Here is a 27,606-nt window from a genome sequence, read left to right as displayed (position 1 = left end):
CAAAATCAGAATAAATCTGAATGGTCTCTGATTGTAAAGGATTCCAATTGTACAAAAAAAAAAATGTTGTGACTCCTCCCAGCTCACAGGTGACTCAGGGAATACCCCTCTGCAGAAGCACCTTCTGTGAATCTCAGGTGTTTTCCTTGGATGTCTGGACAACACTAAAATCATTTAGGGAAAAAATAATTCCTCCTCAGTCATCGGTTGAACCCACTCTGCTTTGTTTTTCACTTATGCTTGGTTTTATTGTGCGTTTTTCTCTTCCCTGCTCTTGCACAAGGAAATGCTAATAATTAGATGTATTTCTGTCAGACCAATAAAAAGCAAATCTGACAAGCTTGGCTTCTGATTTCATTGTTCTTTTCCAGCTGTTTGTTGTTTCCTCTGAAGCCTCGTGTTTAGATGTTGCTTGTTCCTCCATGGTCTTTGATGATCCAAGCTAATCCCTAATGAAGTGGGCAGAGCCTTGTAGGAAAACAATTCCAAGGCCTTTCTATTTATTGTGTCAATATTGACACAAAATTCATCTACAAACAGGAAAATATATCAGGGGTCATGAGGCCACAAGAGGACTAAAGTTCTTTTCTCCAGGTCAGTTTGGTGTTGACAGTTCCAGTTTCTCAATGGATCTCTCTGTGTCAGCAGCCTTGCTTTTCCCACCAGTTCAGTTCTGATTTGCTTTTGACCATTTTGAGAACATTTGGAATTAAAAATCCCATCCTAAACTCTCTGTAACCGCAGGTTCTCAATGTTTGAATAGTTCAAAGTCTCTATTGTGGGACAGGAGCTATGATCACCGGAGGTTGTGGTGGCAAAGCAGCAAGAAGATCAAGATTTCATGGTTTTGGTGTCTCACTGCTGCTCTTAGAAGTGCTTTGAGGATCACTGAAGTTAATGACAAGTTTTGGATATAGTTTGAACCTAAATGAGGAAAAGCAGAGGATTATAAAGGATTTGGGGCAGGGAAGCAAGCCCTGGAATATACAGAGTGTCTGGGGTTTGTGCAGGATATGCAGTGACTGAGCCATGGCCATACTGAGTGCTTTTGGCTAACTTGAATGGAGGAAATCAGGAGAGGCCCTGCAAGTTGTTCCTTTTCTCTCTCAGGACTTTTAGTTCCCCCTTTCCAAGGGGGAAAAGCTCTTGGATACCAATCCCTGCCCTTGCAAGCCGGGTCTCCTGTCCTGTACAGTTTGGCTTGGCTGAAGCGGCCCAATCATTTGTTTAATTCTTCTGTCTAAAAAAGCCCATTAACCTCCAAAATGAGAGGGTTCCTGGTTGTGTTCCCTCAGCTACCCCCTGCTGAAGCTGCCACTGCCGGGGACAGGCCCTGTGGAGTTCAGCACCCCGGTGAAGGACTACGCTCCCCCCGGTGCAGGGCCGCAGCACGGGGACCCCGGCGAGCGTCCAGACTGGGTGAGTCCTGCTGGGGCTGGGCCCTGGGGAGGGACACGGCCCTGCTGAGCCTGAGCTGCCTCAGCGCCAGCTGGGGCTGCCCCTGCATCCCTGGCACTGCCCAAGGTCAGGTTGGACAGGGCTTGGAGCACCCTGGGACAGCGCAAGGCGTCTCTGCCCGTGGCGGGTGTCCCTACAACACAAACAGAGAACCAGACACCTCCTGTTCTTGCCTGCTGGGTCCTGTCATGTTCCACCTCTGATTTGGGAAGGGAAAACAGAGTCTGGCAGAGCTGTTCACGCCGTGGTTCTGCCGGAGCCTCACACTGCCCTGCTCTCCCTGCAGTACGTGGGTGCTCCCGTGGCCTACATCCAGCAGATCTTTGTGAAAGCCACCGTGTCCCCGTGGCAGAAGAACTTCCTGGCTGTGGATGTGTTCCGCTCCCCGCTGTCCCGAGTCTTCCAGCTGGTGGAGGAGATCAGGAACCACGCCCTGAGGGACAGGTAAGGCACGGGAGATGCTGCTGGGCACCCTTGGCTGCCTCCAGGGCTGGGCAGGAGCTTTGAGCTGGTAATGCCCTCGGCAAAGTGAGAGATCCCGTGAGTGAGCTGGGATCCATCCTGCACAGGGAGCAGTTCACATCTGTGCTGGAGAACTTCCCTGTGCTCCAGCTAAGGCACTGCAAATCCTCGGGAATTTTCTGGTCAGAGTCCAGGAGGGGCTGCAAGGTGATGCAGGTGCTGCGTCTCAGAATTCCAGCTCCAGGTCACAGGGGGTTCCCAGGCCCCTGCTGGAATTTCCTGGTTAGGAACCTTCTCCTGACTTTCTTTGGCTGCTTTTAGGACCTGCTTGGTTTTGTCCTTTATACAACAACAGCTTTCCTCAGCTTCCAGGTATTTGCAGGGTGAGCTCCTGCTCCCCAGCCCTGCCCCCTGTTTGTTAAAAGCCAAACAGAAAACTCTGGGCTCACTGGGGAGAGGCTCAGTACTCCATGTGCCGTGCTGGGTCCTCCTCTGGCACTGTTGTCAGTGTGACAGAGCAGAGTCATGCACAGATTGTCAGAGGAGTCTCACTTATCAGGTGTTTTCCATGGAAAGGCTTTTCCTCAAACACCTCTGAGATCACAAGTCTGTTTTTTTGTGGCCACTCACATCAGTTTTGCACATGAGGAGGTTTATTAGGATTATTTATTATTATTTGTTCAGGATTTATTAATGGCCCCATGTCCCTCTGTCCTTTCCAGCTGACAAGCTCCCACCTCAAAACAGAAACTCTTTACCCCCAAGTGGTAAATGACCTTTGTGCTGTTAACAGAAAGGATACTAAATTTCTCCTTTTTGAGTGTCCACCCTGCCCTGCTAACTGATGATTTGTCCTTTTGGGGACCCATCCTTTGCCCCCAGCTGCTGCTCTCGGGGGTTGTGTTTTAGAAATGCCATTTCTGCTCTTCAGTACAGATTTTCTCAGCTTTTTTCTCTCCCTGCCAGCTCCCCCAGCCTTGGCACTGACCTTCTGTCCATGTGCTCAGTCCCTCTCCTCCCTTATCCTGTGGGATAATCATCTGTTGCCAATTACAATCAGAAACAACGTGCTCCCAGGCCTGTGTTGTGTTCTCATTATCTCCCCTGTCTTCTCTTTGTATTCTCATTATCTCCCCTTGGCATTGCCCTTGATGAGCAGTGATGCAACACAGAAACAAAATTATTACTTTTATTATTATTCTTCATACCAGCAGAAGAAAATTACTTCAGCATTTAGATCTAAACCTTGAGGCAAGGTTACCATTTTGGGGATGCATTCAGATATTTCAGGAAACATCTAATTTTGAGATAAATTCTGCAATTACCTCAGAAGTCGTTATGAAGTTTTTGTTGTTTGTTGCCAGTAACAAAGTTGAGCAGAAATATTTTTTTATATGCAAACTGGCTTGTTTTGTCTATTCTATTCTATTCTATTCTATTCTATTCTATTCTATTCTATTCTATTCTATTCTATTCTATTTTCTTTTATGTTTATATTCTTTTACATTCTTCAGCTCCAGGAGGGAGCTGGAGGTTTTTAAGTGTACCTGGGCAGGAAACACTTTGGGTGTGTTTCCCTTGGCTGCAGATCCCAGCACTCATCTCTGTAAAAGTCAGGAGTGACCTGGGATCTGTGGTTTGCCCCAGCTGTGGTTTTTGGTGTCACTCTGTACCCACAACATCCCACAGGGACACGAGCTGGGAGCGTGGCCTCGCAGATAAGAACGTCCATGGGCTTATCTGCAGCATGAACTGTTATCTGTGCCACGTTCCAGAGCTGAGAAAATACAAACCACGGTCAGCTGGCTCTTCCTGGAGCCCTTTCCAGAGGCATGGCTGCATCAGTTCCTTTAAATTTTCATACCCCAAGATTTTGTCTCTAAAAACAGCATTCTTGGGAAGCGTGTTTTCCATTGCTTTCTTTTGATAGCTGACACTTGTCCAGGTGTCCAGCCATGCAGCCACAGGGTACACGTTGTGGAGGGAGTGCTCACAAAGACAAATCATCATTTTTGAATTTCTGTGCTCCTTCTTTGTAGTTATTATAGAAGAAATCTCTTCGGGAGAGGGATTTTACAGAGGCTTCAATGCATTTGTCATCTGGAAGTGTCTCTGTGGGAGCAGCAGCTCTTCCTTGTTGGCACAGGACAGGTGGGAGCTTTGGACAGGTCCTGCCTTAGCCTTACACTTTGGCAACAGTTTAAATTTAAGGACTCCCCCTGGCCCATAGATTCTAGTGATGGCAAATGAGATGTCTTTTTAAAATGAATTCTTTATTAAACAGCCAGGAAATAACAGCTGGAAGATGTTAATCACAATTACTCCACAGTACAAACCTGAAGAACTGCCAGCAGATCCCAGCACAGCACAAACACTGCAGGAATCAAAGCACCTGTGTTAAAGCTGGCAAAAGAATCAGCATTGATTGGAGTCAGATGGAACTTCCATGGCAGTGAGGAAATGTTCAGGTTCCTCCATCAGCCCCTGGAGGAACCACAGAGCAAAGCAGTGGCCCTGTTCAGGGCATGGATGGATGGATGGATGGATGGATGGATAGATAGATAGATAGATAGATAGATAGATAGATAGATAGATAGATAGATAGATAGATAGATAGATAGATAGATAGATAATGATTATTGATAAAAAAGTCAGAGTTACAAGGCATAGCATTACATCCAGAGTGTTCATGGCAGCTGAGAATGACCTGAACAAGTAATTTTACTTGTGTTGTTAACAGTCTGTGTGGATCAGGATGTTCCCCACCCCTTGAGTCTTAAAAATGATTGGAAAGGTGGGATGCAAATCAGGATCAAAGAAAAGTTCCTAGAGTTAATTTTTCAGTTGCAGTTGGAGGAGTTCAGCAGTGGGTCAGTGACTCCCTTCACTTCCATTCGTGCTTCTTAGTCCACGGTTCCCCAGTGAAGTTCAGCATTTCACATATCCTTGCTCATCATAGCAAGGGTTGGAGAGTTCTGCAATAACCTGAACAAATGTGTATAGAACAGTCTGGTTATAGCCTCAGGGGAATCAAAGGTGGAATGAAACTCCAATTGTTCCACCTACTGCAGTTGGGAATTTTATACCTTACCCTGAGGAGATAGGAAGAGGTGCACAGGATCCCATAATCGTATGAAAATTGAAGTTACATTCAGGGGGAAATCTTTTCCACCCCCTGTGACAGCCAGAGTGAAGACAGGAGCATTCTAAAGCAATAACTCATATACACTGCAAAACTACTGGGGCAGACCATAAGCAAGTATTAATCCAAACAATTGAAAACTCCAGTGCTTTAGTACCTTAACAATACTGATGAAGGTGTTACCACTGCAGATTGAGCTGTCTTTCCTTCCAGAAGGAGCAACACTCCAGGATGGAGGGAGGCCACTGGAAAATATGTTTGGTGTGGAATTCCCATCATGCAAATATTTTCATTAAATGAGTGGGAAACAGAACAAACCCAGCAGTTGCTGTTGTTATCAGTGTCACAGCTTGGAGGAGCTTCAAGTGGCAATTTCTCTTCCAAGGCTCAGGTAGTGTTGGTTCTGTGTGGACTGAATTAGAGTGGCCCCTAGGAAAAGCAGCAGTGCCTTTCCCTTCCCCTTTCCCTTTCCTTGGATCAGTTCCTGTGCTGCTGTGTCCAGAACTGAGTTTATTCCCCTGTGGAAGTCCAGGGGGGTCTGTCAGTAATTCCCAGACCACTGCAGGTGCTCACCAGCCCTTCCCTTGCTCGCGTCCGGATCGTGGGCAGTTCTGTGAGGATACACGGGAGCACCCCAGTTTTTTGTGGAGCTCCCGAGCAGCGCCAGCGGTGTTTGTGCTGTCCTGGCACCAGTTCTGGCCATGGCCACACGGGGGCGCTGCGGGGCAGCCGGCCCGGCCGGGGGGGAGCGAAACACAGAGCTGGAGCAGAGACCGGAACGGGACAGGCTCCAAAACACGGAGCTGGAGCAGAGACCGGAACGGGACAGGCTCCAAAACACGGAGCTGGAGCAGAGACCGGAACGGGACAGGCTCCAAAACACAGAGCTGGAGCAGAGACCGGAACGGGACAGGCTCCAAAACACGGAGCTGGAGCAAAGACCGGAACGGGACAGGCTCCAAAACACGGAGCTGGAGCAGAGACCGGAACGGGACAGGCTCCAAAACACGGAGCTGGAGCAGAGACCGGAACGGGACAGGCTCCAAAACACGGAGCTGGAGCAGAGACCGGAACGGGACAGGCTCCAAAACACGGAGCTGGAGCAAAGACCGGAACGGGACAGGCTCCAAAACACGGAGCTGGAGCAGAGACCGGAACGGGACAGGCTCCAAAACACGGAGCTGGAGCAGAGACCGGAACGGGACAGGCTCCAAAACACGGAGCTGGAGCACAGACCGGAACGGGACAGGCTCCAAAACACGGAGCTGGAGCAGAGACCGGAACGGGACAGGCTCCAAAACACGGAGCTGGAGCAGAGACCGGAACGGGACAGGCTCCAAAACACGGAGCTGGAGCACAGACCGGAACGGGACAGGCTCCAAAACACGGAGCTGGAGCAGAGACCGGAACGGGACAGGCTCCAAAACACGGAGCTGGAGCAGAGACCGGAACGGGACAGGCTCCAAAACACAGAGCTGGAGCAGAGACCGGAATGGCACAGGCTCCAAAACACGGAGCTGGAGCAGAGAGTGGAACAGGACAGGCTCCAAAACACGGAGCTGGAGCAGAGGTTGGAACGGAGCTGGCTCCAAAACACAGAGCTGGATCGGAGGTTGGAATGGAGCCAGCTCCAAAACACGGAGCTGGAGTGGAGGTTGGAATGGAGCCAGCTCCAAAACACGGAGCTGGATCGGAGGTTGGAATGGAGCCGGCTCCAAAGGGAGCTCCTTGTGCCTCTGGAATCCCCAGGCTCGCACACATCCATGCTGGAGTGCCCCTCACAGTCACAGGTGCCATCGCAGTCCCAGTCTGGGCTAACCTCACCAGCACTGGCTTTCCCACCTGAGTTGTCCTGAAAAGCTTTGGTTTTGTCTTTTGGAGCTGTTGAAAGAGACACAGGGCTCAGCAGAGCTCATCAAACAGGACAGCCCTTGGTCCATAACAGCTCCAAATTCTTATTAAATATTGTTATACATATGCATATATTTATATACAAACACATATATAAATATGTGTGTATATATATATATATACAAACACATATGTAAAATAAATTATATATATATACATACACACTTATATATATGTTATTAATGTATTTATTATGTCTGATATGGGTTATTTATTATATCTGACATAACACAAACCTTTTATCCCAGTCAGATTCGTGTGGCCTAAGGCACTGCTTTAACAAACCACTGGCACACTCCACAATCCCATCTGCTTGGGGATAATAGGGTGTATGAAAAACCCAATTAGCACTTTCCTTTTTGGCCCAGTCTTGCCCTGTCACACAGGTGAAGTGTGATCCCTTGTCACTCTGAGTAGAGTCTGGGACAGGGAGGGTGGGAAACCATCACTGAGTCCCCAAATTGTAGCTCTGCCATCACTGTGCCTGCTCTGGGCAGAGACTGGCATCACAAAAAGCACTCCCAGCCCAGGTACGGTTCATGACAGGTACAGTTAGTGACAGGTACAGTCAATGACAGGTACAGTTAATGACAGGTACAGTTAGTGACAGGTACAGTGACAGGTACAGTCAGTGACAGGTACAGTCAGTTACAGAGTACCTGTGACCATGGATGTCTTCAGCGGCCCCAGAGGATCTCTCTGCCCAGGCCCCAGAGTGTTGTGTTACTTTTGATGTGTGAAGGCAGTGCCAGCTCTGGATGATTTTGTTCACATCCCAGCTGGCACTGGGGACACTCTGTGAGAATACCTTGACACATCTTGGTCAGTGCTAGCCCCTGCTTTGTGCTCCAAAAAATGGAGTTTTTTGTCTGGTATGGCCTCATTTCAATGTCACCACTCACCCAGTCCATCCCAGTGTCGTGGAGCTTCCGACTGATCCATTTTTACCTTTCTGGTTTTTGTCAGCTGACCACCTTGTTGTTGCAGTAAATGTGTAAAGCTGGGTCATTTGCACGAGCTCTGGCTCTTCCTGCGTGGATTTGTCCATGGCATTGAGCCTGTAACAACAGCCACTTCCCATGTTCCCTCTGCCAAGCCTCTTTTCCCTCCACTTGCCATCCCAGAGCTCCCCAGTGCTTCCCAGTGCCACAGGCACTGAAGTGAACGCAGCAGCACCCAGGGCAGCACCCGAGTGGTTGCTGTTGCCAGGCTGACCTGTCTGGAGTGCCAGCTCTCTGATTCTGGAGGGTTTAGGCCCTTCTGGCCATCCCTTTGATGTGTGACCCCTGTTTGTGCACTGGCACTGTGCAGTTCCCTCTGCATCACTGCCCTGTCCTTGGGCTTTCACAGGCTAATGCTCTTTAATTGGTACTAGTCAGGGACAATAATCCATTTTCCCAGGCAGTAGTTCTCTTTTCAGTATGTTTAAATGCTGGAGAACTGAACCCTAATGTTTGTTTGGGTCTGTGTGGCCCTTTCTGGAACATATCACAGTAAATTCCATGTTCAGCAAAATCCCATTCAGCTGTTACAGGATCACTGGGATGAGCTGGCCCAAGGGATTGATGTTTTTAACTCTTCTGTCAGTGTTTGCAAAGCCAGCCTGTGGCTGTCAAACCATTCCCAGTTTTGGATTTTCCCTATTAATGTGCACAAGGGTCTTGCTATTACAGAAAATCCAGGAATATGATTTCTTTGGTATCCCAAAGTATCTTTTGAGGTTCCTTTTCAGTATTGGGGGTAGATACAGCATCTGATTTTGTAATGGTTTCATCTGGAGTTACAGCTTGGCTTGCAACCCCCAGGTTCCCAGGAATTCCACTCTTTAGAAGGGTCTGGGATCTTGGCTGAGGGCACTTCTATCCCCTCCCCATTGAATCTATTCCATATATCCTGTGGTGCTGTTCTCACTGCACTTTCCTCCTCACCTCCTACCAACACATCATCACTGTATTGATAAATCTGTACTCCCTCCTGAGGTTTTATGTGTGAGTTCAGCTGCAGCGTTGTGTGCTGTGCTGGGTGAGTGCATAAATCCCTGAGGTAGGCAATTGGAGGTGGATTGTGCTCCTTGACAGGTGAAAGCAGATTTGGGTTCATCTTCTTCCTGAACTGGGACCACAAAAACCATCTTTTCAATCCCATCTGCCACCCCTTTGTGTGCAGCTGCCTGCACAGTAGTAGCGAGGTTTGCAGTATTTGCTGCAGGGAGTGGTTGTGTGTCAGCATGAAGCCTCTGATAATCAATCAATTGCTAAATGCCAGCTCCTGTCTTCTTTTATCACCTGTCAAACAGGGGAATTGTGAATTCATCCTAAATATAATGGCCCTTTGTGTAAATCTTTAATTCCTTCATTTATACCTTGTTTGGCTGCAGGAGGCACAGGGCACTATTTAATGTCATCTACAAACAGGCACAACTGGACCAGTTGGAAGAGACTGATTTTCCTGCCCTTCCCAGGAAGATTGCTCTGGGGATTTTGTTGGGTCTAAAGGACCTAACATCCCTGGTTGGTAATTGCCAAAGTTTCCCTTAAGGATGCCATATCCTAAAATGTTTTCTCCATGATGTGCTGTCACAAATGTGTGTGAAGTCATTCACTTTTCCCCAGGTAACCATAAACAGACTTTGGCAGTGTAACAGACAGTACTTTTTCCATTAAGCCAGTTAAATGAACTTCCCTATTTTTAAAACTTAAGTTCAGCCTTTTAGCATCCTTGGGAGTAATTAAAGATGTCTGAGCTCCAGTGTCAATTAAAAATTTTAAAGGCTGTCCAGGGAAATGTACAGAAGATTTCTGGTTTGGGGAAGTTTGGAGTGGTGTCTGTCAGTCAGAAATGCAGCCGTGAGGTGTTTTTGGGCAGCTGGGTTCACCCCATGGAGCCAGAATAACTCCCTGCAGCCAATAACAATAACTCCCTGTGGGATACCTGTCCTGTGTGATCACCTGAGCAGGTGCCAAGCAGCAGATCAGCCCTTGCTGGGGTGAGATGTCCTGGGACTTGTCTGTCCCAGCAGCTGCTCTGGCACTGACCCTTCCCACCAGGGCCTGCTGGAAACCCAGGCTGTCTTGCTTGAATTAGTGGTTTATGGATTTTAAGGATTAAATGGATAATTAAGGATTATGTCAAACACAGGTTCCAGTTCATTCCAGTTACACCTGTGTGCAGTTCTGAACCTCTGAGGAAATTCTCCTTTCCACACAATGCAGAGGAATTGGGAAAACACCACAGCCAGGTGCAGACATTGAATGCCAGGTGCATTTTAAAGCACTCTGTGCACCTCAAAGGATCCATCTCAGGAAGGCTGACCAGGATTCCTGTAAAACATCCATTGCTTGTGTGGAGAGGTGTTTGAGGTCTGCAGGAATTCCAGAGAGTTTCTCTGCCAGATGGAAGTGTCTTTAATGTGGAAGTCAAAGTGGGGTACCAGAGATAGGTGAGGTGAGAGCTGTGGTGTCAGGCAGCAGCCAGGGATGATGATGGAGTTCTGGAGCTCGTTCACAGTTCCAGGGAGCCCAGTTGCTGTTCTCAGCTGTGAGGAGGAGGAGGAAGAGCAGTGTGAGGATGAGGATGCAGGTCCCTGAATGCTCCTCTCCCAAAGCTTTGCCCTCGCCTCAGTTTGGTCCCTCAGGTCTGTGTTTGCCTTTCAGCTCCGGGGTCAGGAGCCTGGAGGAGGTTTGTCTGCAGGTCACAGACCTGCTGCCTGGCCTCAGGAAGCTGAGGAATCTGCTCCCAGAGCACGGCTGCCTGCTGCTGTCCCCAGGGAACTTCTGGCAGAACGACCGCGAGCGCTTCAATGCCGACCCAGATATCATCAAAACCATCCACCAGCATGAACCAAAGACCTTGCAGACGTCAGCCACTCTCAAAGGTGAGGGGCTGGAGAGCCAGGGGAGCTGGGGGTTGCCTACAGCTTCATTGTTATTCCATCCTCACTAATGCCAACACCTGCTTTGCTGATAGAGCCAGTTTGGGCAATATTCTGTCATTCACAGCAGCTGAAGCTGCCCAGTCTTTGTTGTCTCTCATTCTATATGTGTATTGGAGCCCTGATCTGTATTTGTGAGAAGTGAACAAATCACTGGGTCAGGCTTCTTTCTGCAGGTAAAAATAGCGAGGTTTTGTTCCTCTCACTCTACACATGCTCCAGCCTGGCTTTTCCCTCTGTCATGCTCAAAGGCTGCCTCATTGTCACAGATAAATCAACATTCATCCTGCTCCCTTGTGTGTTCTAATTCCTTGCACACAGCCCGAGCTGACAATGGATATCATAAAAGTATTTTTATCTCTTGATTATAAAGAAACCCTCTGAGTGTGCGTGGGATCGTTAGCGGCTCCAAATGCCAGAGGAAATGCTGGTTTAAATGCAGGTTGAATCCTTTGGTTTTAAAGGAACTTCAGAGTTCTGGAAGTGTATGCTGTACGCTATTACACGTCTGAAAAGGGGTGTGTAACACTAAAGGAAGTTTGCTTTAAAGGTTATTTGTGATCATCTGAGGTGTGAGCCCATCCACGGGGTCTCAGAGCACCAGGAAGTGCAGGATATCCTACAGGACACGAGCAGCCATTCCCTCTGGTGCTGCTGCCAAGGAACACCTCTGTCCCCCTCGTGTGAGTGTGTGTGCTGTTCCTGATGTCCCTGTGTCTCTGCAGACCTGCTGTTCGGGCTGCCTGGCAGGTACAGCGGGGTCAGCCTGTACAACCGGCGCCGTGTGGTGTCCTACACCGTCACCCTGGGGCTGCAGCGCTACGACTCCAGGTGAGGCTGCTCTGGCCACTGCTGCTGCTCTCTCCACCCCCCTGGTTTTCTTCACCCTCCGCTTGTGGTTTAGAGTATCTTGGATCTCTTTAAAAGAAGGTGCTTTTCTGGGGAGAAAACTCGCTGTGTTTTACAGAAATGAAATGCTCTCAGTTCTCAGCTCCTCTTCACAGTGTCTGTAGCATCCAGAGCTGCCAGGGAAGTTCCAGTGGCATCCAGGGCCCAGTGGCTCTGGTTTGACCCAGCTGCTTGTACACAGACTGGTTTGATTTCCAGTAAGCACTGGTTCAACTGGTGAAAACGCTTTGGCAGCATTGGCCAAACTGGTGTGGGTCGAGTGGATCTGAGGACTCTGAGCTGCACAGAATTCCCCAAGGGATGTCTGGGACTTAATTGGCAGCCCAGGAGTTAGAAATTGCTCTTCCATAGCACCGAGCCCCAAGAGCCATTGTGTGGCACTTTCCGTCAGCCATTTTTACTCAGAATTCTGTAATTCTGGGAAGATTTTGGGAGCGCTTGAAACCACGGCACGTTCTGTTCCGCAGGCCCGGATTGTGGTTAGGGACCCTTTGCTTTAAACAAAGTTTGGTGAGTCTGCCCAGCAGACCTTTGTAGATAGCAAGTTCTGGGTGGTTGGGCCCAGCAAGGAGCAGGTTTGGGAGCAAGGCCTGAAGAGAACCAAGCTTTGCTGGTCCATGTGAACCCTTCCTTGTGCTCCTTGGGAGGGGGTGAGTGACGTGCTGCTGTTCCCCAGGTTCCTGAGCAGCCTCCGCTCGCGCCTGAAGCTGCTGCACCCCAGCCCCAACTGCAGCCTGCGGGAGGAGAACGTGGTGCATGTGCACTTCAAGGAGGAGATCGGCATCGCCGAGCTCATCCCGCTCGTCACCACCTACATCATCCTCTTCGCCTACATCTACTTCTCCACACGTATGTCTGGGGGCACCTGGCTCTGGCTCCTGTCTAACACCACTTCCCACCTGTTTCAGCAGGAGGGGTGCTGTTGGAATTCTGCCCTGAGCTGTCCTGGAGAGAATTAGGAACTGTTCACCTGGTTCCTGCTGATTTGCCCCTCTTAGCCAGTGTGGTGTTACTCCTTGTGATCCGTCTCCCCAGCTGGAGGTGTTAAGGCCTGTGACAGTGGGAGGTGTCCCTTTTCCATGATGGGGGAAGAGTAGGATGATCTTTAAAGTCCCTTCCAACCCAAATTATTCCATGATTCTATGATCTCTTCCAAGGTGATTTCTGTCTTAGGCATCCATAGATGCCTAAGGAATACCTTTTTTCCTTCCCACCTTCTTTAATCCATTATCAGACACATGTTGTGAGCTGCTGGGTTTAGACCTCTCTTGCCACATTTCAGTTTGGTTTTCCCTTCTTCAGTGCAGTGCTGGGACTGGTGTGAGCTGTGAACCAGCCTTGCCCTGGGAGGCTCTGGGAGCTGCATTTCAGGCAGGAGCACTGCAGTACCTCCCCTCCCATCCTGGGGGATGTGTGCTGACCTCCTGGAGGGGGTCGGGCCGAGAGTCCTGTGCCCATTGTCCTGTCCCCATTGTGCGAACTGTGTCTGCTCTCCCTGGTGACGTGGGCTGGACACTTTTTTTCCAGGCAAGATCGACATGGTGAAGTCCAAGTGGGGCCTGGCGCTGGCGGCGGTGGTGACGGTGCTCAGCTCCCTGCTCATGTCCGTGGGGCTCTGCACCCTGTTTGGCCTCACGCCCACGCTCAACGGCGGGTACGTGCCAGCCCTGCCAGGGACTGCCAGGGAATTCCTGTGCTGGGGAGACAAGCTCCCGTGGTACTGCACACGCTGCTGGGCAGCATCTCCATCACGTGCTCCCCAGGGACGTGGGGCACGTGTTCCTCTGCTGGCCAGTCCTCCTGGAGATCCCTTACTGCTGAGCAGCTGCCCCTGTGTGCCTGAAGCAGCAGGAATTGCTGGCATAACACGTTCCTGCTGGAGCTGAGCAGGCTTTCCCACAGCCCCCTCCTGCAGCAGCTCCTTTCGCTCTGTTCAGAGATTCCCATCCCCAAGGAGCTCATCTCCCATCTCTGTCCTGTGCTGCTGCTGCCTGCAGGATTCACACAGCTGATGAGCTGAAAGTGCTTTCATTAAAGGCAGGCCTGAGTTGCTCTTGCTGAATTTTGGATTCTTGGGCATGAACAAGAAGCTGCCCACGAGAGGCTTATTTGTGGTGGTAGTTTTTTCACTCATTGTGGACATTCACTGACATTCCCCCCCCCTTTCAGTGTCTGAGGGAGCCTACAGGGAAGCTGGAGAGGGATTCTTCATCAGGAACTACAGTGATAGGACAAGGAGCAGTGTTCAAACTGAAAGGGAAAATTTAGGTGAGATAGACAGAAAAAAATCCTTCCCTGTGAGGGTGGTGAGGGACTGGAGTGGATTTCCTAGAGAAGCTGTGGCTGCCCCTGGATCCCTGGAAGTGTCCAAGGCCAGGCTGGACACGGTTTGGAGCAACCTGGGATAGCGGAAGGTGCCCCTGCCATGGCAGGGCAGGAATGGGATGATCTTTAAAGGAGGTGGGACATGTTCCCTGCCCCTCCCTAATGAGTGGTTCCCCACCCCCAGTCCCTCTCAGGCTGTTCCAGGTCCATCTCTGTTGTTGTACCCAATGCTGGAGAGCAAAGGGCTCTGTCCCCACCCTGGGAAGCACCAAGATTAACTTAGTGGTGCTCCACAATGGGCATTTCCCAGAAATTCCTTCAGCTTTGCAAAAAAAAAGGTGTTTTCAGCCTCAGACAGAGGAAACACAAACCTTTTCCTTGTACAGTGTGACCCTAAGGGAAGGCATTGGGGCACAGGGTGGTGTCTCCCCACCTCAACTCCCAGGGGTGTGTTCACTCCAGACTTGCCTCTTTCCCTTCTTTTTCCCCACGGATCTTCTCCTCACTTGTGCCTCTGTTTCGTGCAGGGAGATATTTCCATACCTGGTAGTGGTGATTGGCCTGGAGAATGTGCTGGTCCTCACCAAGTCCGTTGTGTCCACGCCTGTGGACCTGGAGGTGAAGCTCCGCATTGCCCAAGGTAGGATCCTGCTCTGGGACACTGCAGAGAGGGAAAACTGCGGAGCCAGGGGCTGGGAGAGGGGAAGTGCTCTCATTCGGGTCTGGGAAAGAAGCAAGGTGAGTTGTGTTTTGTCTCGAATTCCAAGAACGTAATGCTGTTGTTGTGGGCACTACTTCTTGGGGTTGTGGACTGCAACAGGTTAAATAAATATTTTAAAATGTTAGTAGGGGAGAGCTGGATCTCCTGGTGCGGATATTGAGCACTGTCCTCCGGTCATGGATATCAAAAGTGCAGAACACAAGTCCTGCAACATTCCCCTGAATGTGTGACAAAATATCTTTTCCGTTCTATAAATGCTCTGTGCCTGTAGAAGGATTTGAGTGTACTTACACCATGGATAAATGAGATAAATGGGATTTATTATCTTCAAAGCTGTTTCTAAACATCAGGGAGAAGAGACTGTAGAGCGATGTTGACTTGAGTTTTAAAAATACGAGTGGTTTGGATCTTAGATGGGAATCAGGACTCAGAACTTCAGGGGGCCTTTGCACTCGGGAATTTTAGCCTGGAAGGGCCTTTTTGGCCTGTTGCCTGTGGATTTTGAAGAGGGGAAATGCTGTGCTCATGTCTGGCACGGTGAAGAGGCTCCCCTGAGCTGTCCTTGCCCTTCCCCAGGCCTGAGCAATGAGAGCTGGTCCATCATGAAGAACATGGCAACAGAGCTCGGCATCATCCTCATCGGATACTTCACCCTGGTCCCGGCCATCCAGGTGAGCTCTGGGCTGGCAGGACAGAGCCTGAGCCACTGCAGGGAGGCATGGGCAGCAGGATCACAGACTCAGGGAATGGTCTGGGTTGACTGAGCCTTGGAGACCAAGTCCAGCATTTCCCCAGCACTGCCAAGGCCACCACTAAACCATGTCCCCAAGTGCCACAGCCACAGAGCTGTTAAATCCCTCAAGGCACGGGGACTTCACTCCTGCCCTGAGCAGTTCCAATGCCTAATAGTACCTTTTGGGGAAGAAATTTTCCCTAATTCCTAATCAAATCTGTCCTGGCATAACCTGAGGCCTTTTCCTCTCATCCTGTCCTTGTTCCCTGGGAATAGAGTCCCAGTGTTTTGATGGATTGTGGCCAAAAAGAACAAAGAATGTGAATTAGAATAAATACTCTTGGATTCTCACATGGACTCATCCAGCCCTGAACTCTCAGCCAATACAAGAGATGGGTCACAGGGTTTGTCAGTGAAACACTGCTGAGTGTCCCTGTTCTGAGCTGAAATGGAAGCTAATCCCTGTGTCCCACCCACAGGAGTTCTGCCTCTTTGCCGTGGTGGGGCTGGTGTCTGACTTCTTCCTGCAGATGTTCTTCTTCACCACAGTGCTGTCCATCGACATCCGCCGCATGGAGGTGGGCACAGAGCTGCCCAGGGGAGGGAGGGCAGCACAGCCCAGAGAGCAAAGAGCAGACTCATACACTCACTGAGTCTGGGAAAGGCCTGTGAGATCATGGAGCCCAACCATTCCCCAGCACCACCACCACTGTGTTCACCACTGACCTGTGTCCCCAAGTGCCACATCCACATGGCTGTTAAATGTCCCCAGGAATGGGGAATCCACCCCTGTTCTGGGCAGCTGTGACAGGCCTGGACAGCCCATTCCAGGAAGAAATTTTTCTTAATATTTAACTTAAACTCCCTGGAGAATTTGAGGCTGTTTCCTCTCGTCCTGGGCTGTTAAAGTTCGGTTTCCATGCTTGCTTGGTTACACACACAGGGACTGGGAACAGAACACCTGAGGCAGAAGACTCCTAGGAAGGGCATGGAGCTGTGGGAACAAATCCAGAGGAGGCATCAAGTTGTTTAGAGGGATGGAGCTGTGAGGAAAGGCTGAGAGAATGGGAATAATGCAGCCTGGAGAAGGAAAGTTTAGAGACTTACTTGTGACCTTCCAGGAACTGAAGGGAGCCCACAGGAAAGATGGAGAGAGACTTTGGACAGGTTAAGGGTGAATGTCTTCAAACTGACGGAGAGAAGGTTTACATTGGGTATTAGGAAGAACTTCTCTGTGAGGGTGGGCAGGCCCTGGCACAGGGGGCCCAGAGCAGCTGTGGCTGCCCCTGGATCCCTGGCAGTGCCCAAGGCCAGGTTGGACATCGGGGATGGGAGCAGCCTGGGACAGCGGGCGGTGTCCCTGCCGTGGCAAGGGTGGCACTGAGGGCTTTAAGGTCCCTTCCATCCCAACCAGTCTGTGATTCCCCGGGTGTATAAATGTGCTGATTTGGGGTAGATGGGCCGCAAGGAGACACCACAACCCTGGGAGAAGGATCCCTCAGCAGGGCTCCCTCACAGCTCACCAGGGACCCCTCCCCTCACCCCTCACCTTCCCACATCCGTTCCAGCTGGCTGACCTGAACAAGAGGCTGCCCCCCGAGTCGTGCCTGGCCGCGGCCAAGGCTGCTCCGTGCCGGGCCCGTCCGGCCGCGCCACGCCCGGCGGCGCACGGCATCACCCTGCAGCCGCACACCATCACCCTGCAGCCGTCCTCGCTGCGCAACCTGCGCCTGCCCAAGCGCCTGCGCGTCATCTACTTCTTCGCCCGCACCCGCCTGGCGCAGCGCCTCATCATGGTACGTGGGGTGGCACCCGGGATGGCAACCTGCTTGGGAACCCACAGCAGCCAGGCTGGCAACCTGCCCACCCTGCAGGGCGCTCCCCCCCCAGCCAGGCTGGCACCCTGCCTGTCATGCTGGGCACCCATGGCAGCCTGGCTAGCAACCTGCCCACCCCTGCCAGGTCTGACACACCTCCACGTCCCGGTTCCCACATGGGTCTGGTGCTGCCCCAGGGGATCCAGAAGCAGATTTCCAAGGCTGGCTCAGCCTTGAGATGATTTTACAAGCAGACGTCACAGTTTGTTCCTGCACATGTGGACTAAAGGCATTTAGGAGATATTTTGGTCAAGGTTTTACTCTTTACATCTGCTGCTGCCACAGTACTTGTGGTCCTGCTTGTCCCCCATCTCTGTTTTGGATGTCTCTAATGGAATTACAGGGATCTCTGTCTTCCCAGCCCAAGCAGCTAATGCTGGTGGCACTGAAGGGAGCTGTGTCTGCTCATCCTGCAGTGGCAGGGACAGGGTGGTGGCACTGAAGGGAGCTGTGTCTGCTCATGTGTCTGCACAGGCCGGGACAGTGATCTGGATTGGAATCCTGGTTTACACGGATCCTGCTGGGCTCCGCACCTACCTCACATCCCAGGTCACGGAGCAGAGTCCCCTGGGGGACGCAGGCTTGCCTCCCATGCCTGTTCCTGGAGGGGTTTTGCCTGCTGGGGACCCCAAGATCGACCTGTCAGTCTTCCCATCGGAGCCCATCCAGCTGTCAGAGAACCAAACGCAGCAGCGGGAGCAGAAGCCGGGGCTGGAGCCGAACGAGCACAGCTGGGCCCAGGGACCCGAGGGCAGAGGGAACGGGCAGGTGGAGTTGGGAACAGAAGCAGAGGTTACCTGGGGAGCAGAGGATGAGGAGATCTGGAGGAAGCTTTCCTTCAGGCACTGGCCAGCCCTCTTCAGCTACTACAACATCACCCTGGCCAAGAGGCAAGTGGGCTGGCATGAGTGCCACAGGCACTGGGATCTGGGCAACTGACCCCAAGGGTTTGTCTTCCTTCTGTCTTTCGTGTTCTCAGCTCACATAACCTGGTTCTATGGGGCTCATTCCAGGTGTGTTTGGGAAGAGCTGCTGGGCAGGTCCCCTGGGGTGGGCAGAGCTCACAGACCCTCCAGGGCTGTTCCTCTGGGAATTGGGGTTGTTTCTGTGCTCCTGGGTGTTTATGTGCTTGGTGTCTTGTGTCTTCCTTGACCCTGGAAATGAAGTTTTCAGTTTTGCAAAACAAGAAAAGGAGGCTCGGGGGGCCCTTCTGCCTTTGCACAATTCCTTGACAGGAGGGGACAGCCAGGGGGTTCGGGCTCTGCTCCCATGGAACAGGGGCAGGAGGAGAGGAAATGGCCTCAGGCTGGGCCAGGGGAGATTCAGGTGGGATATTGGGAAAATTCCTTCCCCAAAAAGACTGTCCAGCCCTGGCACAGCTCCCCAGGCCAGTGGTGGAGTCCCCACCCCTCGAGGGATTTAAAAGCCCTGTGGATGTGGGATTTGGGGACATGGGTTGGTGGTGGCGTTGGCAGTGCAAGGGGGAACAGTCAGACTTGATGGTGTCAGAGGGCTTTTCGAACCTCAGTAATTCCACAGTTGTCTGATACAATCATCTGTAAGTGGTGGAAATGGTACATGTGAAGAGACATCTGAGCTGAAGAAGCTTCTTGGTGACACCCCCCAGCCTGCAGCACACAGAAAACTAGATCCTTACTTAAATTCATTATCTCATCCGTATTTCATTCCACTGCTGGCTCTTTGAAGGGCTCAAGCCTGGGGAGTAACTTTAGAGACTATTTCTAAGGAGATCTTCAGTTCAGAACACCTGAAGTTACATGCTGAAAACACCCCGAGACCTGCCCAGAGACCTGTGCCTGTCCCCCGGTGTCACTCCTGAGCTGTTGTCCCTGTCCCCCTCAGGTACATCAGCATCCTGCCAGCCATCCCCGTGACGCTGTACCTGAAGCCTCAGGAGGCCCTGGAGGTGCGGCATCCCCAGGAGGCCTCGCGCTACCAGCCCTTCCTAGCGGGCAAGCGGGACACGGGGCCGCAGGCGGAGCACAGCGCGCAGCCCCGCGGCCACCAGGACGTCACCCTGTACAAGTAAAGTGTCCTGTCCTGCCCTGTGGGGCTGCTGGGGCCCCTCCTGCTGCTGGGAGACCAAGCGAGCTCCTGAAGCTTCAGCGCCAAAGCTCGGGATGCTGCAGTGCAGAATGGAATTGGGTCTCCCCTGGCAGTTTTCCATCAGCTGAGGGCAGGAGTGGGCTGTGCATTAACAGGGAGGCCCTCAGTGCTCCTGCAGCAGTACAGGGCTGATCACTGGGTGGTGAGGACACAAGGTCCGTTTGGGGGTTTAAATGTGATTTCATAGAACCCTACAATGGTTGGGTTGGAAGGGACCTTGAAACTAATCCAGTCCCACTCTGTGCCATGGGCAGGGACACCTTCTACTGTCCCAGGCTGCTCCAAACCCTGCCCAGCCTGGCCTTGGATACTGCCAGGGATCCAGGGGCAGCCACCACCTGGATATCATTTGATAGTGATTTACTGGGGATTAGATCAAACTGGTGCAAGAAGCTTTCCTCCTTCCAGAGAGGATGGGCCACAACGCCCTGCCTGAATCTGCACGTGCTGAACACACTGTGTTATCCAGTCCCCAGCTGGTGTTTACTTGAAATCTTAGTTGCTCGTTACTTTCCTTACTGAAAAGCCTCAACATCTTGTTGAAATTGTCATTTTCCCATTAAAACCCCCCTTAATTTCCACCAAACCTCTCTAATTTGCTGAAAAGCTTTCTCAGCTGAGAAATTCAGACTAGCACATGAGTAATCCTGGCACAGGACTTTCCAAACCTATCTGTGGACTAGAAACTGGAATAAATTTTCTTACCTTATGGTCTTTGTGGGTGTCTCCTGCAGGGTGGCTGCTCTGGGCCTGGCATCAGGCATGCTGCTGGTGCTGCTGCTGTTCTGCCTGTACCGGGTGCTGTGCCCCAAGAACTACGGGCAGAACGGGCCGGGCCGGCGCCGCCGGGGGGACCTGCCCTGTGATGACTACGGCTACTCACCCCCCGAGACTGAGATCGTGCCCCTGGTCCTCAGGGGACACCTCATGGTAGGTCCAGCTTAGAAAGAAATACATCAGGAAAGGATATTGGAGCCTGGAATTCCTGCAGCACGCTCTCAGCTCCTCCAGTTGCTTTTTACAATTCCCACCATCACCACCTTTGGCTTGCGTTCCCTGCTTTGCTGGGATACCCCCACATTCCTGAGGTGCAGGTGACAACTGGATGTGGCACTCGGTGCTCTGGGCTGGGTGACAAGGTGGGGGTCAGTCTGGGAGGGCTTTTCCAACCAGGATGAATCTGGGATTCCTTCTGTTCTGAGATGAAACAAAGCTCTTGGGTGTTCAGGCAGATGAGTTTAAAATGCTGTGCTGTATCTCCCAGAAAAGTTGTATCTCTGCTCCTGATCATGCCTTCAAACTGGGACAGAATTTTTTAGGGAAGGCAAGACAGATGGAGTCTGCTGGATTTCTAGGAGTCCAGTGCACACAGAGGTCTCTGGGCAGAGACCCTGGAATCCCAGAATCACAGAATGGTTTGGGTTGAAAGGGACCTTTGAAACTCATCCAGTGCCACCCCTGCATTGGGCAGGGACACCTCTCAGTGCCCCAGGCTGCTCCAGGCTTTGTCCAACCTGGCCTGGGACACTGCCAGGGACGTCCATGTCCTCACCCACACTCAGTTCCTAAACCAGCCAGTTTTGACATAGAATCCATCATCTCTGCAGTTCCTCAGCCACAGCTGGCTGTGGTCAGGATCCAGAGGCCTCGGTGATGCCACGCTGAGCTGTGCTTGTCCTTCCTTCCTCCCAGGACATCGAGTGCCTGGCCAGTGACGGGATGCTGCTGGTGAGCTGCTGCCTGGTGGGGCAGATCCGCGTGTGGGACGCGCAGACGGGCGACTGCCTCACTGTCATCCCCAAACCCAGGTATGGCCCTGGCCGTGTCCCCACACCCCACGCTCCACATCCCGTGCTCCCGGGAAGCAGCCTGCCAGCCCAGGGGGCTCAGCTCTGTCCCTCCTTCCAGGCTGCGCAGGGACAGCAGCGGCATCTTCGACTACCAGGAGGGCTGGGATCCCAGCCCGGACGGGCAGAACGGGCTGGAGGACTCCTTTGAGAGCAGTCACCAGCTCAAACGGCTGCTGGGCCCCCCGCAGCCCCCCCTGTTCTGTGACCAGCCCGACCTCACCTCTCTCATCGACACCAACTTCTCGGAGCACACCAAGGCGGCCGAGTCGGAGCCGCGGCTCCGGGCCGTGGGCGCTCGCCACAAGGACTCGGGATACGACTTCAGCAGCCTGGTTGGGAAGGTGTACGAGGAGCACGGCAGCCCCAGCTGCAGGAACGCGAACTTCCCGGGGCTCTCGGGCCCGCACGGCCCCGCCGGGTTCCCTGACGAGGGCGGCTGCGGCCGCCGGCGCAGCCTCGGGGAGCGGGGCCTGGGGGACGAGACCTGCGCGGGATGCGACAAATCCTCACCCCTGCCGTCCTGGGGAGGGGACCTGGAGAGCTCCGTCTGGAGCCTGGAACTGCAGGGCAACCTCATCGTGGCTGGCAGGAGTAATGGGAAGCTGGAGGTGAGGAACAGGGACACAGCAATGGGAAGGTGGAGATGAGGAGCAGGGACACAGCATGGGGAAGGTGGAGATGAGGAGAAGGGACGCAGTAACAGGAAGCTGGAGGTGAGGAGCAGGAATGCAGTGGTGGGAGGGAGGAGGTCACACAGCCTGGGAGCACAGCACAGGGAGCTGTGACCTGCTCGCTCAGCTCGGGCAGCAGGAGCACAGCACACGGAGCTGTTCAGGATCCCAGACCCCCTGTGTGCAGTGCTCCTGTGGCCAGTGTCACTGCAGTGACCCCTCCTCCCCCAGGTGTGGGATGCCATTGAGGGGACTCTCCGCAGCAGCAATGATGAAGGACAATCTGGCATCACAGCCCTCGTCTTCCTCAACAACAGGTAACAAACAACTCCTTGTGCAAGTGCTGGGAGATCCCCAGCCCAAACCTCCACGGCAGCTCCTGGCAGCACAGGCTCAGCTGGGATGTCTCTTCCCAGTGTCATGGAATATCCCGAGCTGGAAGGGGCTCCCAAGGATCATGGAGTCCAATCCCCAGCCCTGCCCAAGGCACCCCAACAACCCCAGCCTGTGCCTGAGAGCTCTGTCCAAACCCTCTTGATGGGAGGTTTGCTCAGGGTTGGAGCTGTCACCATTCCCAGGGGAGCCCATTCAGCCCAAGCACCTTTCCCTGCTGTCCAACCTCATACCAGCCTGATCCCTCTGTATATCCACCTCCCACCAGCTCTTCTGGCTCCAGGTCTGCTCCAGCAGCCACTTCTTCAGCCCTCAGTCGTGGCAGCAGCTGAATGTCCAGAGGGTTTCAGGGCTGGGAGACCTTTGGATCACTGCTCTTCCAGAGGCACTGCCACTGTCTAGTCCATTTGGGGCTGTGTCCAGTCTCCCAGCCCAGTTCCATGCAGCCTCATCCCAGGAGCGGGTGGTCTGTGCTTGGCCTGGGGGCTGTGTGGGTTTGGGGCTTGGGGAGGGGCCTCTCCTCACCCCCATCTTTCCCTCAGGATTGTGGCTGCCCGCTTGAATGGCTCCTTGGATTTCTTCTCTCTGGAGACACACGCATCCTTGAACCACCTGCAGTTCCGAGGTGAGCACGTGTTGGAATGTCAGTTCCTGCCTTCCTCTCCTTCCTCCTCCTTGTAGCTGAGTCTTCCTCACGCCTACTTTTGCTTTGGTGGTAACTGCTCCAAAAGGCCCTGGAGCTGTGCTAAGCTGAAGACTGCTGTGGGAGCTCCCTGAGCTGGGACACCATCCCCATGCTGGTTTTCCCCAGGGCATGGGGCTGGAAGCTCCCATGTGCTTCCAGGGCCAGCACTGCCCTCACTTCCTTCCACTTCCCACTTCTCTTTCTCTGGATCTCGCTTGTTCCCACCCTGGGAACAGCCGGAGCCCTCAGCACAACCACAGCACAGCCCAGACTGGCCCATGGGGGTGACTGGTTAGAGCACAGGGTTCCTGTGCTTCTGGAGCAGAATAGGGGGGCTGATTCAGATGAGATACTGGGGAGAAATTCTTCCCTGGGAGAGTGGTAAGGGACTGGAATGAATTTCCTGGAGGAGCTGTGGCTGCCCGTGGATCCCTGGCAGTGTTTAAGGCCGGGTTGGTCGAGGCTTGGAGCAACCTGGCATAGTGGCAAGCGTCCCTGCCACGGCAGGGCGTGAGACTGGATGGGCTTTAAGGTCTCTTCCATCCCAAACCATTCTGCAACCTTGGACCCCGTTGAGACCCTCACTCCAGTTTTCTCAAGCACGAAGGTTCGCTGCAGTACCAGCCCCAAATCCCCTAAATTGCAGCATCCCGAGGTGCCCTTACCCAGCCCAGGTGTGTGTCCCCCTGCAGGTGCCCCGGGCAGGAGCAGCCTGCCTCCCTCTCCGGAGCTGTGCCGCGGCGCCGCGGTGCGGTGCCAGCTCACGCACAGCGTGGCCTGTGCCCACCACAAACCCATCACTGCGCTCAAGGCTGCTGCAGGCCGCCTGGTCACCGGCAGCCAGGACCACACCCTCAGGGTGAGCCAGGGGCAGGGATGGCTGGCCGGGAGCTGGGAGGCACACGGGAGGGGAGTTCTGGGAGCCGTGTGGGCTCCCTTCACCTGCCTGGATGGGGCGTGGGAGGAGCTGGAAGGACAGAGCCCCGGAGCATCACCCTGAGCTGAGTGTGGGACCCTCGTGCTGTAGGAATGGGTGACAGCAAACAATTATGGACGCACTGAGGTTGGAAAAAGCTCTTCAAGACTAAGTCAAACCAGTCCCCAGCACTGCCAAGGCCACCGCTAACCCGCGTCCCCAAGTGCCACTTCGACAGGGCTTTTAAATGTCTCCAGGGATGGGAACTCCACCACTGCCCTGGGCAGCCCCCTTCAACACCCAACCACCCTTTCCATGACGGAATTTTCCAATATCCAACCTGAACCTCCTTCTTCTCCTGTCCCTGTTCCCTGGGAGCACGTCCCAAATCCCCCCCGGCTGTCCCCTCCTGTCAGGGAGTTGTGCAGAGCCACAGGTTCCCCCTGAGCCTCCTTTTCTCCAGGCGGAGCCCCTTTCCAGCCCCCCCAGCTCCATTCCCTGGACACCTCCAGCCCCTCCAGGTTTCTCCTCTTGGGAGGGGCCTGGAGCTGCCCCCAGGATTCCAGGGGGTCCCTCAGCAGGGCCAGCACAGGGGGACAATCCCTGTCCTGGTCATGTGGCCACACTGGTTTTGATACAATCCAGGTGCTGCTGGCCTCCTGCCCCCCTGGGCACAGCTGCTCACATCCACCAGCACCCCGGGGTCTTTCCCAGCTCTCCAGCTCCTGTGTCCCCAGACTGGAGCATTCCATGAAGTTGCTGTAACATACCCCGAGTAGCAGATCCAGATTCTGGGATCTCCCTGTCCCCATCCCTTTCCCCTGTGCAGTCACTGCCCTGTCATCCCCTGCCACTGCCCACCAGCCATGGCCTGCAGCACCCTGTGACCCCTGGCACCACGGGCAGGTCTGGCTGTGCCACAGTGGGGCCAGGTGGGATCTGCTGTGTCATGGGGACCTCAGGTGGCACCGCCCTGAGCCCAGCCAGCCCCAGATCCTCACTGCAGCCTCTCCTGCCCCAGGTGTTCCGGCTGGAGGACTCGTGCTGCCTGTTCACCCTGCAGGGCCACTCAGGAGCCATCACAGCCGTGTACATCGACCAGGTAAGGGGGGAGCTGCTGGGCCTGAGCCCGCACCTGCCTTCACACCTGAACTGACATCTGAGCCCATCCCTGAGATCACACCTCAGCCCATACCTGGCTTCATCCCTGGTCCCACCCTTGAGCCAGTGGCTCACCTGGGGCACCCACCTGGGTCCTTCCATCTCTCTGTCCAAGTCAAGAGTTTTCTCCCAGTTCACTGTGAGCTCAGCAATCTCTTTCTCTGGAGACCTCTTGCTTCTCTGTCCTTTTGAAGCAGGGAATCCCTGTTCCTGCACTGCCAGGTGGGGCTGAGCAGGCCTGAAATGGGGCCTGAGCCCCCAGAGAGGAGGAGTAGGAGCCCCCAGTGCCCCCCAGTGTGTACCCCCAGGGGCTCTCCCACCCTATATAAGTGAACTCAGGTGCCTCTGTCTCCCAGGCTGCTCAAGGTCACAGCACAGGCAGGGTTCCCCTGGGCTGGCAGTCCAGGGTTCCAGCCCACACTCGTGTGACCTCCTGCAGCCAGGAGTGCTGGTGGCACTGTTGTCCCCTGGCACTGAGGTGGCCCTGGTGTCCTGCAGACCATGGTGCTGGCCAGCGGTGGCCAGGATGGGGCCATCTGCCTGTGGGATGTGCTGACTGGCAGCCGTGTGAGCCACATGTTTGCCCACCGTGGGGACGTCACCTCGCTGACCTGCACCACGTCCTGCGTCATCAGCAGCGGCCTGGACGACATCATCAGCATCTGGGACCGCAGCTCGGGCATCAAGCTCTACTCCATCCAGCAGGTGGGACTGGGGCAGCTGGGGAGGGCGAACCAGGAATTGCTTGGGGTGGAAAACCCTCAGAGACCGCAGAGTCCAACCTGCCACCCCCCTGCTCTGCCAAGGCCACCACTGATTGTGTCCCCAGGTGCCATATCCAGCTGGCTTTTCAGTCCTTCCAGGGAAGGGGACTCCTCTGCTACCCTGGGTAGCCTCTTCCAATGTCTCATCGTCCCTTCCACGCAGAAATTCCCGCTGATGTCAAACCTGAACCTCCCCTGGCATAAACTGGGGCCATTCCCACCTGTCCCTGTTCCCAGCCCCCTGCTGTCCCCTCCTGTCAGGGAGTTGTGCAGAGCCACAGGGTCCCCGCTGAGCCTCCTTCTCTCCAGGCTGAGAGTCCCCAGCTCCACCTCACGCCCTCAGGGGTCCCCCTAGGTTTTCCAGCCTCCACCAGACCCTGCAGACAGCTCTGCTGCGCTTGGAGGCTGAGGAGCCTCTATTCCAATTCCACATACCTGGAAAAGCCTCCTTGGCACACGCAAAGGCTCAGGATAGGCCGGAGTCAGAGCAGGCTCTGCCCCTCTCCGAGCCCCCGGAGCTCAGCTCTCCGCCCTGTCCCGCAGGAGCTGGGCTGCGGCGCCAGCCTGGGCGTCATCTCCGACAACCTGCTGGTCACGGGGGGCCAGGGCTGCGTGTCCTTCTGGGACATCGGCTACGGGGACCTGCTCCAGACCGTCTACCTGGGCAAGAGCAACGAGTCGCAGCCGGCTCGGCAGATCCTGGTGCTGGAGAACGCCGCCATCGTCTGCAACTTCGGCAGCGAGCTCAGCCTGGTCTACGTGCCCTCGGTGCTGGAGAAGTTGGACTGAGCAGGAGGAGGGGCCGGCGGGACTGCGGCGGGGCTCGGGGCTGGGCCGGAGAGGGGACAGGGCCGCCCGCTGCCTCCGTGGCTCCGTCCTTGCCCAAGCGGGGTCCGCCCCCTCCTGCCGCTCTCCCCGACCCAGCGTCTCCCGAGCGGCTTCGGGGACCCCACGGGGCTGGGATAGGGCAGGGGCGGGGGACAGTGGGAGCTCCCAGGCTGGGGCTGTCCCAGCCCTCGGGTGGCACCGACCGGGACCGGGCCGGCCGGGACCGACCCCTTCAGGGCGTGGCTCGTCCCCCACGTGCCTTAGGGCGCGGCCGGGCCCCGCCCGACCCCGCCCGGGGCCGCAGCTGCCCCCACCCTATTTATTTATGTGCTGTAAATAGTTATTTATTGGGGCAGGGGGTGCGGGGACCCAGCCCCGGCAGTGCTGCCCTTGCAGTGCCCTGGCATAGCTGCCCTGCCCCGCTCCTTCCTGCGCCCCGTCTGCAGCAATAGCACCTTCCTCTTCTTCCTCCTCCTCCTCCTCCCCCCCCCTCCTCCCCCTCCCGCTGCGGGACCAGAGGAGCCTTTTCTCAGGTTGGGAGCGGACAGAGCCCGCGTCCCCCTCCTGCAGGCGCTGGGGAGGGACCGGGGGGCCCGGCCTGAGCTGGCACCGGCCCCGGGCACGGCCTGGCGGCTCCGCTCCCCTCCCGGCTGCAGCCCTGCCCCAGGCCGGGGCTCCCGAACCCTCCCGCCGGTCACGTCCGTTCTTAACCCCCGGTGATTGTAGAGGCGGTGCCGGCCTG

The 27,606-nt window shown here is 54.2% G+C and overlaps 1 protein-coding gene across 1 annotated transcript in view; it reads left to right on the top strand.

The window, feature by feature from the left end:
• The window catches only part of SCAP (SREBF chaperone), a 42,663-nt gene extending 15,713 nt beyond the window's left edge, over positions 1–26,950 (top strand). The window contains exons 3-23 of the mRNA XM_062505431.1: positions 1,296–1,419; positions 1,745–1,902; positions 10,627–10,847; positions 11,630–11,735; positions 12,490–12,662; positions 13,341–13,467; positions 14,666–14,778; positions 15,436–15,530; positions 16,072–16,170; positions 17,161–17,388; positions 17,944–18,359; positions 19,333–19,515; positions 20,331–20,526; positions 21,289–21,404; positions 21,505–22,054; positions 22,349–22,434; positions 23,053–23,135; positions 23,888–24,054; positions 25,133–25,213; positions 25,771–25,977; positions 26,580–26,950. Coding sequence (XP_062361415.1) covers positions 1,296–1,419; positions 1,745–1,902; positions 10,627–10,847; positions 11,630–11,735; positions 12,490–12,662; positions 13,341–13,467; positions 14,666–14,778; positions 15,436–15,530; positions 16,072–16,170; positions 17,161–17,388; positions 17,944–18,359; positions 19,333–19,515; positions 20,331–20,526; positions 21,289–21,404; positions 21,505–22,054; positions 22,349–22,434; positions 23,053–23,135; positions 23,888–24,054; positions 25,133–25,213; positions 25,771–25,977; positions 26,580–26,825 — 3,775 coding nt within the window. The 3' untranslated portion in view covers positions 26,826–26,950. The remainder of the gene's footprint in view (positions 1–1,295; positions 1,420–1,744; positions 1,903–10,626; positions 10,848–11,629; positions 11,736–12,489; positions 12,663–13,340; positions 13,468–14,665; positions 14,779–15,435; positions 15,531–16,071; positions 16,171–17,160; positions 17,389–17,943; positions 18,360–19,332; positions 19,516–20,330; positions 20,527–21,288; positions 21,405–21,504; positions 22,055–22,348; positions 22,435–23,052; positions 23,136–23,887; positions 24,055–25,132; positions 25,214–25,770; positions 25,978–26,579) is intronic.
• The last annotated feature ends 656 nt before the right edge of the window (positions 26,951–27,606 follow it).

The sequence above is a fragment of the Cinclus cinclus genome, chromosome 1 (genome assembly GCF_963662255.1).
Source record: "Cinclus cinclus chromosome 1, bCinCin1.1, whole genome shotgun sequence".
NCBI lineage: Eukaryota > Metazoa > Chordata > Aves > Passeriformes > Cinclidae > Cinclus > Cinclus cinclus.
Note: the sequence above shows the minus strand (reverse complement) of the source record. Positions and strands in the feature narration are given on the sequence as shown.